Genomic DNA, 13,532 nt, shown 5'->3' on the forward strand with positions numbered 1-13,532 from the left:
CTTGCTGTCTTATCTAAGGTTTACGCTCTTGTATGGCTGGAGCCAGGAGAAAGAAATTTCTTTCTATATATTGCCAAAGAAAAAGGGTTTCCTTATTTTTCTACTGTCAAAATTAATTGCTTGTTAAATTTATTTGTATTTCATGATTTTAAATCTTCTTTAGGTTTGCTGTTTTCCCCACTTTTTATGAACTGATATATGCATTCCTGTTTTCAAAGCTTTCCATAAATTCACCTCTTTGCAGTAAGTTACGATCTCTGCAGCAGTGCCCTGTTTTGCTGGAACGTTCAGTGCGGCAGGCGGCATTTTTCCCTTTTTGCCAAATAAACGTGAAGCAGGCAAACTGCCCGAGTTCTAAATGGACAAGAAGATTATTGGTAAGTCTAGGTGGCAAATTTAACATTGACCACCGATACCCTCTAAATAATTACTTCAGCAAGATCAACTTCCTGTTCATTATTGCCTTATTTTCAACAAAAGCTTTTCTTTTATGCCATGCGTTTCCTAAAATTCAAGAACTTTTTAAAAAGCAGGAGACTGTTATGTGTTACAGAAATAGGATGGCTGTTAGCTAACAGCCCCAAACGAACTTCATATAACAAATATTTATGGTGAGTTGAGAGCTGACTGTTTTTAAACATTAGCTTTTGTGCGGCTGACTATGTAAATGCTTTTCTATTACTGATTAATTAATACACGATTTTCACTTGTCTGTAACTGATAAATGGCATACAGGTTTGGCCTCTTCCTGTATCTGTCAAAGCCTCCTAAGTATTACGGAGCTATCCAAGTATAAATACTGAAGCTACCATCAAAAGTAACATCAAATATTACAAATCTTGACAGTACTGTTCACATTACATGATAAGAAAACAGAAGAGATTGTTTTCTGAAGTGAGAGAACCCTTCATCATACCTTTTTATTTGTACTAAAGAACTTAAGATCTGAATTGAATTTCATTTCAGCATGGCCTTCTGTTTTCAGTGTTGTCCAACTCTTAGAAGCAGCAGCTAGAGCACAGTACTTACGGTTTTGAACATCTTCATGGATGAGTCTCTGCTACCTGTCAGGGCAATCTCTTCCAGTAATCAGTCTCCTTTTACACTAAGATTATTTTTTTTATCATTTCCAAATGGAATTTCATAGATTTCAGTCCATGCCCAAATGCATTTCTAATGTACTTTCCTTAAAATAAGCTTTGAAAATATGCCTGTAAAAAGTCTTTATGACATTCTAGGTCTGATTTTCCTTTTTTTAACATTCCTGCTGTAATGCTCAATTTCTCTGTCTCATATCTCTTATCTTTTCTTTCTATCCCATTTTCCCTTTAAAATCTTGCTTAAGTATTTAGGTGAATAACTGCCCTTCCCTTTTGAGCTTTAAATGAGTAACAGTATTACTGTTGCACACTAACTGCAATTCTCTCTTCAGGCACCTACTTACACTGGTTTGAAGCCAAATTAATGTACAGTACACCGTTATAGAAATGGTCAAAGCCAAACAAAGAATTAATTTGGCATTACTTCAACAGGGAAATAAGCAGAAGCAATAGAAGTAGGAGCAGAAATCTCATACTCATGTCAATGCAGCTACATATGAACATCTGAGAAGAATATTCATTTTTCAAGAAACAGACTTCAAATACAGACTTATTAATGAGCTATCACTGTATCCCAAAATGCAGCTTTTATAGACACAACCACCTGCAAAGTTGAAAAACTCCTCAGGTAGGATATATACGTAGGTCACTCTGAAAGTAATGCATCCTATCTATTTCCATTGAGGCTACAACAGATACAAAGAGCACAATGAAACTATTTGATACAGCTCAGCTGCAAAACACTGTTTTTCAGCATAGTCACCATCATTAGCTAAGCCTTTTTGTCAGTGATGAACAAGAGCCTGAATGCCTCACCAGTGGAGATGACCCACTGCTTCACAGCTGCTATGACAACATCGTTGCTAGCGGAACGTTGCTCATGCAGTTCATCTTTCATCAGCCTGAACAGATGGAATTCAGAAAGCACCGAATTCAGACTATACAGTGGGGGTGGTAGGACAATTCAGCCAAGATGGGCAGTGTGCTCCACATGCTTCAAACTGGTATGGGACCTGGCATTATCATGTTGCAAGAGGGAAGTTTTCATCTTTTCTGGCCTGATTCTGGAAGCTTAAGCCCTAGGTTTAGTCAGTGCCACAATGTACCAGTCTGTGTTGATGCTTCCTCTGGGTTCCAGAAAATCCAGAATGATCATCCCTTTCTTATCCCAAAATAGAGTGCACATCACTGTACCTGCTGAGGGCTGCATCTTGAAGGTATTTTTCTATGGGGAAGTCACATGCTGTCACACCATGGACTGGCATTTTGATTCAGGCTCACAGTGTTGACCACATCTCATCACCTGTAATGATGCCATCCAGGTCACAGTCACCTTCACCAGTCGGTCTTTATAAATTTGCATATGGTGTTTGTTCCTCTGTGAGCATTCATTTGTGAGATTCCAACGTTGCCATCATCATTTCCAGTGCACTGAAGATGATACTTAGCCCTGTGTACGGTTCCCTGGTCATAATCTGCTGATTGGTGAGGATGCATTGATTGATAGTGGGAATGTTCAACTTCTATTGAAGTACCACCAACATTAATCTCTCAGGTTATGGGCCAACATCATAAAACAGGAGGCATTACTTTCGGAGCAGCTCTCATAATAGCATTTACATTGGTGCTAAAAACAGGTGAGTAAGTAGGCTTCAACTATGCCACCTTTAGGACAATATACCCAACAGGCAAAACCCATTATTAGTTACCATTATTTTGTAGCCATTCCTTACTTATAACTGAGCTTTTGAATTTGCTGAAGTGCACTTTACTTGCTTGACTTAATAAATACATGTAAAATTCCCAATAGCAACTAAACTGACTGTTGAGAGACACCAAGTCTTTATTCTCCTTTCCAGGGTTTTTTCGTGTCGGTTTCTTTTTTCTGCTGTCAGAAGAATATTCTCAGTAGGTCAGCCAGCGTTCATTTGAATTTGGTTCACTGGAAGTGGTGCAGAAATAAGACGGAGCGGAGCAATATTTAGGTTCATTAGCTGTTTTTTGTTCAAGGACTGGCTAGGAATCAATCCACCTATGGGAGATGGTGAGTGACTGCCTTTTCATCACTTGTTTTTTCACTTTGTTTTTTCTTTCTTTTCTCTGTCTCACTGGGAACAGAGCGGGGTGAGGTGGGTGGGTAAATGAGCTGCTGCATGGTGCTGCCTTGCCTCCTGGAGTAACAACAAAACATGTGTGAGCTGGGTGAGGCTGCTGACATCTGCCCATCCTCAGGAATGGCCAAAAAGCTCTCATTGTAACAATACTAGAGGACTAAACTGGACGTGGCCAGTGACCTTGGCGTGAAGACGGTCCAAAGCTTATCCACTGCTACCTTGCTACATATAAAAAATAAAGAAGTTGCATCTCAACAGACTTGAAGATTATATCTCAAACAGAAAGAAAGACAGGTTACATCTCAAAGCATCTTCAAGAAATAATCCACGGATCTGTCTGTCAAGAGGAATTTGTCCAGCAAAATCCATATCAAGTAGGAATGGGCCGACCTATTGCTAAACTAAAGATAACACGAATATGTTGTTGGTGCCAGGACTGAAAGATGAAAAATATCATTTGAACCAAAAAATACGCAATAGGAATTAGTTATAAAAGTTACAAATAAAACAGCCTTTAACCTTGTCATCAGTACTTCAAGAGAGAGAACTTCCCAAACGAACATAAATTCAAGCCCAAGGAAAGATGATAAAGCTTAACAAGAGCCTCAGTGAAGCAGAAGCTACAAATGAGAGACAAAACACTTCCTCTCCTCTTCCAAGAAACAAAATAAATCTGCAGTCTGTGTCATCCCTCACAGCCAGCGGCTGAGTTAGTGACAAGCCGGGTGTAATACTTCTTGCATCCCTGCTAGGAATGCAGGCAACCGGAGAACAGCGATCTCCACACGGTGTTTACATACATGCACATCCACTCTGGAGAAAGCTATTTGCTGGATTTTGAGTGATTTAAACCATTCCAATCAATAATGTCTTCCCCTCTTCCACTGTTCTGTGAGTAGGCCGTGTCTGACTGCCACAGGACTGACTGTCTGTGAAAGAGGCTGTTTCTTCATTTCTATCACTCCTCTTTTCCCATTCCATCACTGGGGGAAAAAAAATCCCAGCAATAGACAGACACACACTCAGAGTACAGACTGGAAGAGAGAACTGTGGCTCACTGAAGTCACAGGCAAAACCTCCATGTTCTTCACCAGTACCAGAAAATCACACTTTGTATGGATCCAAACCTGGAAACCAGGTTACTGCATGGCAACGAGTAGCAAGGAGTAAAAGGGAATTACAGCAATGTTTTGTATTTTTTAATGTTTATTCATTACTTTCTTTTTTTTCTTGTTTAGGAAAAGCTTAAAGTAAGCCCTTGTTTGTGTTCTCTCAAGCCACTGTCTTAGCAGGTATTCAAAGCAGATGGAATCCAGGAGTTGGAGATAAGCTAAATTAAAACCAACGTGGATCAAAACAAAGGCTATAAGCATCGGAAGCAGGCAGATGTGATTCACTCCATGTGTGTCCAGAGTCAGCTTCTGTGCTATAAATCCTTTGATGGATTCAAAGAGCTGGCTCAAAACATTTCTCGACAACACACAGTGTTACAGAGCCTGTGCAGACAGCCAGATTGAGATCAATCAAAAAGCTGAACAAGCACCAGCAAGGCAGAAACAGCAGGGTTTAGGGGGTGGTGCTCTCTTGCCTAAGGATGTGCATGTGCAGCCACAGCTCATCCACACCTCTCCATATCTACTTTGTGTTACACTGATGATGCCACCCACTGACTTACCCTATTTCCACCAGCTCAGCGGCGCTGTATTGTTTATGTCACAGAGGGATTTGCCCTGCTGCAATGTGTTATGTCTGAACTTCGTATTATGAACTGATTTTGTCTAATTAACATTTTACAAAAACAGATAAGAGACCAGTTTTGTATTACTCACCGCTCCAAGTGATCTCAGCTGTGCACCAGCAGACCTACACCACTGCAGCCAAGAAAAGGAGCCGACTCACTTTTACATTACAGCACTGCTCGGAAGTGCGTAAGTGAGCACGCTGTCTGCAAGCATGCTGGACTACATGCTTTTCCAACAGCGAGGATGTCAAACTTTTGTCACATACTGACTCCTTCCTGGGCCACTAAAGTCAAAACAAACAAATGGGAAAAAAATACCAAACGCAAGAACCCAAAGAAAACTCTACCATGATAAAACTAGAACAGAAACGTAATGTTTAGTTATGGTGCTGGTACACAACAGGGCAGGCAATGATACAGTACTTTAATCTGTATTGTCTATATAAAACATTTATTTTTAAGCTCTATAACGGTATCATAGAAATACATAGAATATTTCATAGAGTGTATTTTAGTGTACTCACTGTGAAAATAACACATTTATTAAGACAAGTATTCTTATGTCCAAACTTTATTTAAATATACGCACTGCTTTGCCTTGCAGAATTACGTGACTGTGAAAAACAAAGTATCCATAGTCTGTTTGCTGCTCACCAGAATCTTCTCGTTCTGATTTCCCTGGGTCATCCACGGCACTCACTGCTGTGAGATAAGTCTATAAAAACCATGAAAGTTCTTGGACTGGTAGATTTCCTATATCTGTTTGCATTCATGTCTAGTGCACATAGCTTGTCGTTCAATTCTCCACGTGCCTTCTTCGTAAGTGCAGTGACATATAGTGCATTCGTCAGTCTTCACCTCTCGGCCTGCAGGAATGACGGTGGTTTCTGCAAAGCAGTTTGGGCCTAAAGAAAGGAAAGAGTTTGTTACGTGACACCCACGGCACACCATAATCCAACACAGTTCGGTTTTAGTCTCGAGCGCTGAAAATGTAACACAAAGTCAGTAACACTGGGCACAGTTAACAAACAGGATCTATGTGCACATCACATAAAAGAGGCAAAGAGGAAAGGAGCCCTGCCTTCTAAACTGGATTCTGATTTTCTTCTGGTTTCAGCAAGGGCTGCCCTGGCCACTCTGCAAGTGAGGGTGAGATACATCCCTTGTGTGAACACAGCTATGACAGGCACAGACCGGTCAGCCCGTCTAAAAGAGATTTAAGCAAGAGAAAAACCTGATCATCAGTGATGGAGAAGCGCTATCATGGTGCAGATTGTAAGTGTGATTAATTCTCCACTGGAAGCATACATTGCATTTTGTGTAGTAGTCAAAGAAGCAGATTAGTTTATTTTTCATTTCATGAGAAATTTCAGGATGCAGAAGTACCGGCCTCTTCTGAATAAAGTCTCTTTTCATGTACAGAATGGAGCATCCCATTTTATATAAGTCAGCAAGTCTGCAAACGCTCCTTTTCGTAGTACATTGAAATGACTTCGTTTCCAAGGAGGAGGCAGGAGAACAAGCCACCGGCACTAAGTTCACAGCACTAATCTGATTCCTTCTAACAGTGACATCCTCACATCTCTCCGCTGCAGAAGGCTGCGCATGCTGCATTACCTACAGCTCCGTTCAAAAGAAGGATCTATTTCTGCCCTGAATATCCACACACATTTGTAAAGCAGCACTGAACCCTACCAATCACCTGCTGTTACTTATGTTCTCAGCACGACCGGGCCCGCTATTCACTGAGCGCACAAAGCTGCCCTGCAGGGCACAGCCTGGCTATCCTGCAGCACCGTGTGCCACCAACCACCAGGTGGGACGTGCAGCGCGGGACAGTGCGTACCCACACATTCTGATATTCTGATGCAGCTGAAATTCTGGCAGTCAACTGCCAGCCCGTCTGCCGCGCCAGTATACACATCATAGGTGAAGTTCAATCTTCTACCTCCAGGAATTAGCTGTAGAAACCGAGCCACACGCTATTATTGTCTGAAAACCGGAGGTCGGTGCTCGCTCCCAGTTTTAAAGAGCAAATCAAATAGTTCACGGATCAAATTTAATAGCTGTTTCTGTGGTTCAGATTGTGCACTCATGCACTGATGGAGCAGCCGGACAAGCAGTTGTCAGACTGACAAAAGTCAGGCGCTTCCTCACTGCTAAGTAATCCTTCTTGAAGAGACCTACAGGATGCGCAGAAATTTGATTCAGCAAGTTGGGCCCATTAATTCTCTACATATTGAAGCTACTGTTTGTTGACAAACACCTTTAACATGTGGTAATTTTGAGTGGATTCAAATGTCTGTGGTTCTGGACACAGAACAGACAGCAAACATTGAGTTCAGTGCACTCCACAGAATCAAAGAATCATAGAAGGCTTGGTTTGGAAGACATCTAAGAAACCAGCTAGTTCAAATTCCCCTGCCATGGGCAGAGCTGCCCCCCACCAGCTCAGCTGCCCAGGGCCCCATCCAACCTGGCCTTGAGCGCCTCCAGGGATGGGATAACACAGCTTCTATGGGCAGCTGTGCCAGCACCTCACCACCCTCTGAGTGAAGAATAACCTCCCTAACATCCAATTCAAATCTTCCCTCTTTCAGTTTAAAACCATTACCCCTTGTCCTATCACTATCAAATTGTGTGAAAACTCAATCTTTTTCTTGCTTATAAGCCTCCTTTAAGCACTGGAAGGGTGCAGTGAGATCCCTCCGGAGCCTTCTCCATGCTGAATAAGCCCAGCTCTCTCAATCTTTCATCACTGGAGTGGTGCTCCAGCCCTTTGGTTATCTTTGTGGCCCTCTTCTGGACCCACTTCAACAGCTCCATGTGCTTCTTGCACTGGGGGCACCAGGCTTGGATGCAGTGCTACAGGTGGGATCTCACACACACACTGCTGGCTGATGTCCAGCTTCTCATCCACCAGGATCCCCAAGTCCTCCTCCTCAAACCTCCTGTAAAGTTACTTGCATTACTACCATAACATGCTTTTGTGTTTGCCCATCCCTCAGCCTGTCCCTACAGCACACAAAGAAGGAGAGAGGTCCTGAGCAGTGTAGGGGAAGGATGAGCTGCTGGGCACCTCTGCACACAGGGCACCGTAATGCTCATAACTGAAATGAAGCGGTTACTGACTATGCCATTCTCCATGGAATTTTGAGAGATTTCCACTGTTGCATAGCTCTGTATCAGTTAAATACACTATTCCTCTGGTGCATAATAAGCTTTCATCCCAAGATGGGCCCACCCTCACTTTAAGAAGATACCTGAGTGTTTTATATACCAGCTCATAGTAGCTTTTTGATGTAGGAAGCTGCATGATATAGTTAAAATATTGAAAGTAGAATCCACTTTCCATGAAGAAATTCTCCGTGACACCTGCAAGACCACTTGAAATCCAACCACTTCTTAAAAAGCATAAGAAAAATGTACGTGATGACAATCCCACAAACAGGGTTTAATTCATTCTGCAAAAATCGACGTTACAGGATATGGAGACAGAGAACAATGTAAAAACTGTGCAACACCCATAATGTAATTCGCTAGAATTCAGACAGTAAATGCTGCTACTTCAGTGGTAGTACTTCAGTGCTATGAGTGACTTATCTTTCTTAAATCAGGAAGTCATTAAATGTAAAGAGAGCAAGTTCATCCTAAACTGTTCAACTATTTCATATGGGGGAAACGCTTCTGTTGAGAAAGGAACAGAAAGGCAACAGCCATCTGCTGGAGAAAGCAGCCTGACAAAACCAAATGACAGCAACAAAGCGTGCTGTTGGGCAAGTCTCATGCAACTGTTCTACAGAAAATCGGCCATTTCCTGATTCTGCATTCGCACCCATCGTTACTGTAACTGCAAATGCTACCCTGTACTAAGACTGGCAATAGCCAACTGGCATCCCTGCCTTATCTTTTTTCTTTGTGCGTGCACAACATTCTGGTTAATGTGACAGGTAAGGTCCCCAAGGAAGAGTCTGAACTGACAGTATTACAGCAACACTCCACAGGTAAATGCCAGTACAGTACGGTGCTCAATACTGAAAACAGTTCTCCAGCTCTCCTTTTATTGTCCCTCCAGATCCTAAGGCCTCTTTTCCTGCCTCAGCCTCTCCTGCCCGTGTCATGGGGAAGGCAGTGGAGCGTGGGGAGCTGCCCATCATGGGTACGGTGCTCATGAACCAGTGACTGATGCCATTCTCCTTCTGCCTTGGAGGGAACACTGAGAAATTAAGGATTTTAAGGGGCAGTGGGACACGAAGGGTGGTTTTAGACCAGCAAGTGCCATTATTCCCTCACTCTCTTTTAGGAAGAAAACAGAAGCTGGTGTCTCCTCCAAACTCAGAGTGGATATGCTACCCCAAAGACATAGCGTTTGCTGGAACTTCTGCTTTACTTAAAAATGAGCAGTTCATGGAGATTTAGTGGGATTTACAGCTTCCTGTCACAAAGGGCAAGATATTTTGTGAGTTCTTGAATAGTTTTCCAAATTATCTCATTTTGCACATGAAAAGCATTTCAAAGTAAGTGGGGGCTGCTCTAATGCCAAAGTGTTAGTGGACTTTCTGGCTGGATTTTACTGGTGCAAGGGCAGTACAGAGTGCTGCTTCTCTCTGTCGCCTACTAAGCAGGCTGCCTGCTCCCTGTGTCGACCTGCAGTGACACCACTGCAGTGACATCTCATGTCTATGCCTCCTAGAGCGGCAGTGGCTTGATGCAGCCTATTTCATCTATACCACAAATGTCCCGGGCCACATCCCTGTGTACGTTCATATAGCTCTAAGGAAGCTAGTGGTGCTGCACATCTTTGCAGTGGATTAAGATCTCACCGTATCACTCTTAAATCTGGCAGAAAATTCAATATGACATATTGTACCAATTCCAAGCACAGTTTGAAATCTACCACGACATCATTTGTTTTCCTAAAGTATGTCCTGACGCTGCCAGACTCCGTTTCAGCCATACCATCCTGGCAGCCATGGAGATTTCTTTCCCAGGGCTAAAGCATTGCTGCTGCTGCGGTCTCAGCAATACCTCAAAGCAGCAAACTGAATGCAAGCCTTGTGTTGTCACACTGAGCACCAGACTGGAGTGCTTGAAATGTTTGAAACAGTGAATCACAGCTTCCGAGACAGCGTTTGTGCTGGGATGTGATCAGTCAAGAGAGCTTATCTGGTGGTTAATTCATGGAGAGTTTGGAACGGGAGTCTCATTTCTTATATATTTTTAAAAGTTTATAAATATTATCGGGGTAAATGCAACAGTTGTAGGCTTTTTTCCTCCAAAAAATCCTAATGCTGATACTTTGCAAAGCTTCCGATGACTAATGTTTTATGCTTTAGCATTGATAAATGCAACAATTCCATTAAAATGCAAATTCTGTTATCTAAGAAGAGAACAGCCGATACCAATTATCAACAGAGAATGCCCAAGCCACTCACCTACAGAAGCAATAGTATCTGTAACCTTGACAACCTTGCCAGAGACTCTCTGAAGCTTCTCCTCCTCCTCTCCTTCCACAAAACCACAGCTGCACTCTATAGAGTTGTGTCTATTTTCACTGCAGCCCGCCCCTGATTTTGCATAGGCACATGTTCCTATTAGTTCAAAAATACAAGTCAGACACAGTAACGTGGAAAATCGTGTTTTAATCAACTGTTTTCATCAGGTATTAAACCAAATTATGGACAAAGAAATCTGTTCAACTGCAAGTTAATTTGTTTGCCTGGAGAATAAGTCACGGCAAATTTTAGCTAATTAGAACTGCAGTGACAACCTCTGCAATATAGTACTCTGATGTAAGACTGCTCTGAGCTTTGGTTTTACTACACTCCCTAATAGCTGCCCTTTTAATAGCTCCTTGCAGCAGTCAAACAGGTCACTTCCAAGGTGTCTGATAGCAGACCGGTCTACGTTGATAGTTACATTACGGTCATCACAGTGGTATTACAGCACTTTCTAAATGATATAACCTCAGCATTTAGCATAGCACTTCTCTGATTCTTTTTCTTCCCCTTCCCTTCCCTTCCCTTCCCTTCCCTTCCCTTCCCTTCCCTTCCCTTCCCTTCCCTTCCCTTCCCTTCCCTTCCCTTCCCTTCCCTTCCCTTCCCTTCCCTTCCCTTCCCTTCCCTCCTTTCTCTCTTCCTTCCTTCCTTTCTTTTTTCAAATTTAACAAAGATTTCCAAGTTAGTATGTGAAGACATCCCCTATCCTGGAATACTTAAGAAGCACAATATACCTGCAGCAGCCAGAAGGTGCAGAGGGAAGTGCATGGGAACAGAGCAAACATGCAGCAACAGTTCCTAACATACAATCCCAGTTTCCAGAGTTCTGAATCAGAGGAACTGTAAATGGCTCCTGTGTGCCCAGTGGTCATTAATATATTTCTCTACAATTACCCTCTCCAAAGCCCCAGTGAACCTATAAAAGCTTCTATTGCACTTGGTGCCAAGGAGATCCACAGCTCTTGTGTACAGCATAAAAGCATTTTTTTTTTCATTGCCTTCTGCCTTCCACCCGCTACCTAAATTTGACTCCCCAGATAGCAGTAGTGGCAGAGGCAACAACAGCCATTCCCCGTTTGCTGTGTCATTCCAGGAGCCCTCCATTGCATTTCCCACCTCCCCCATTACCACACCTGCAGACTGAGGAGGCCAGCTCTGTAATCGCAGCCCCTGCTGATTACTTAAGTTCTATTCTGTCCTTTCTGGGCTTTGTGGAACAGCCATGCACATGCTGAGCAAGCTGCAAAAACACCAAAGACTTGTGCTGTGCCACAGTGATTCTCCCTGCAGAGCTTCCTATCTCCCTCTTGTATCCTGACATTTGACTGCGTGTTTTGACTCCTGGTGGTATTTTCACAAAACTCTTGATGTCATATCAAAATGAATACCTACAGAAATGAATGTTTGGCACAGAACTATGGAAAGTTTTTGGTTGGAAGGGACATCAAAGCCCACCCATCCCCAACCCCATGCCATGGGCAGAGCTGCCCCCCACCAGCTCAGCTGCCCAGGGCCCCATCCAACCTGGCCTTGAGCACCTCCAGGGATGGGGTAACACAGCTTCTATATGGGCAGCTGTGCCAGCTCCAGCACCTCAATAACCTCTGAGTGAAGGCACATAATGCAAATTTCCCCTCTTCTAGTTTAAAACTGTTGCTCCTGTTGCTTTTAGTTTTTACAAAAAACTTTTCCTTTCCAGCAAATTACTTGACTGCCTTCCACATACCACTACAACATTTGGTAACTCTAGGAACAAGAAAGAGAAGTTTTCCTCTCATGGTTCAGATTGTTCTTCCTGGCTTGGTCATCCCTCAGGTGTCTGCATGGATCTGCAGCAGGCACAGAGAGACCAGCATCACACAGACCTGCAAAGAGGAGCAGACAAGCTTTCTGCCTCCACTCCTCACTGCACTGCTGGGACCCAGTATGTCACAACACAAAGATGACTTTTATTCAGCTGCATCCCAGCTGGAAGCCAGACCTGGGGCCTAAGATCTGAGAAGCAAACAGGGGTACAGGCTGACCCATGCCTGCCTTCCAGCACAGCGTTGATGCAGCCAGGTTTGAATGCAGGCCATGCCTCCCTCATTCCTCTCACATCTAATCGCGTTCTCTGAAGATGGTATCTGCACGTACTTTGTGCCCTTCCAATCTCTAATCTCTTCTAAGGTTCCGTATCTCTCTGACTTGATTTTGTTTCCCTCTCATGTGGATATATATAATACATTTATCTCCTGCCAAACGTCAGCCTGGAAGATAAAGCACAAAAAGCAGCTGGCAAAAGCAGTCCGTGACGAGCGCAGCGGAGTCTCATTCCCTCACAACAATAAGTTCATCACCCTGCTGCTGCCGACACGCCGACAGCTCCCAGCCCAGAGCAACCTTTTGCTCGCCTCGGTACCTTTCGGTGCTGCTGAACCAAATCCAAAAGAGAGTTTTCAATTACAGAAGAAGGATTTGGGTAGACCCAATTTTAAGAGCAATTTGGGACCCCGAGGAGCCGTGAACTGTTTCTGTGCCTTATCAATGCCTTAAGATACTGGCAGCCAGAGGACCATAGCAAAATATCTTAATAGACACTCGGTAAATGTGTATGTATGACAGGGAGAATAAAAATAAAGGTATTCACCCATTTGTGGTTTCACCTAGCTGCAGAGGGAAATAATGTGCTATCTTTCATAAGTGCAGTGCTTTGTTCACGCTAGACAGAGCCTTTGTGCTATTAAGAATAAACTCCCTCCCCTTCTTAGGGTCATATTTTGTTAGATGCGCAGCAAATTGACAGATTGCAAGAAAATATGCCAAAGGCAAAACAATTAAAAACAGTGTTTTGCCATGTACTTCAGAAAGAGTGGGTGTAAACAGCATCTGCTATGATGGGACAGACAGAAGATGCTCAATGAAGTTCTTATAACAAAATGGGACTGATCACGTTCTCAACGGCATGGCTGTCACAATGGGAGTACCACAGCCAGGCACCTGCTACAATATGTGAGTCTGTATGTGTGCATGTGTTGCACATCTTAATACAGAAGATAATAAAGCCATAACCTAGTCTAGAGCTGGGTTTCTATACCCT

At 43.2% G+C, this 13,532-nt stretch overlaps 1 protein-coding gene across 4 annotated transcripts in view; it reads right to left on the minus strand.

Moving 5' to 3' along the window:
• Positions 1 to 3,343: 3,343 nt before the first annotated feature.
• The window catches only part of VWC2 (von Willebrand factor C domain containing 2), a 55,911-nt gene continuing 45,722 nt past the window's right edge, over positions 3,344 to 13,532 (minus strand). For all 4 annotated transcript variants that reach the window (XM_072328759.1, XM_072328762.1, XM_072328761.1 and 1 more), the window contains exon 4: positions 3,344 to 5,860. In XM_072328759.1, the coding sequence (XP_072184860.1) occupies positions 5,709 to 5,860 (152 nt within the window). In that variant the 3' untranslated portion in view covers positions 3,344 to 5,708. The remainder of the gene's footprint in view (positions 5,861 to 13,532) is intronic.

Source organism: Excalfactoria chinensis, chromosome 2, assembly GCF_039878825.1.
Source record: "Excalfactoria chinensis isolate bCotChi1 chromosome 2, bCotChi1.hap2, whole genome shotgun sequence".
In the NCBI taxonomy this organism is placed as follows: Eukaryota; Metazoa; Chordata; class Aves; order Galliformes; family Phasianidae; genus Excalfactoria; species Excalfactoria chinensis.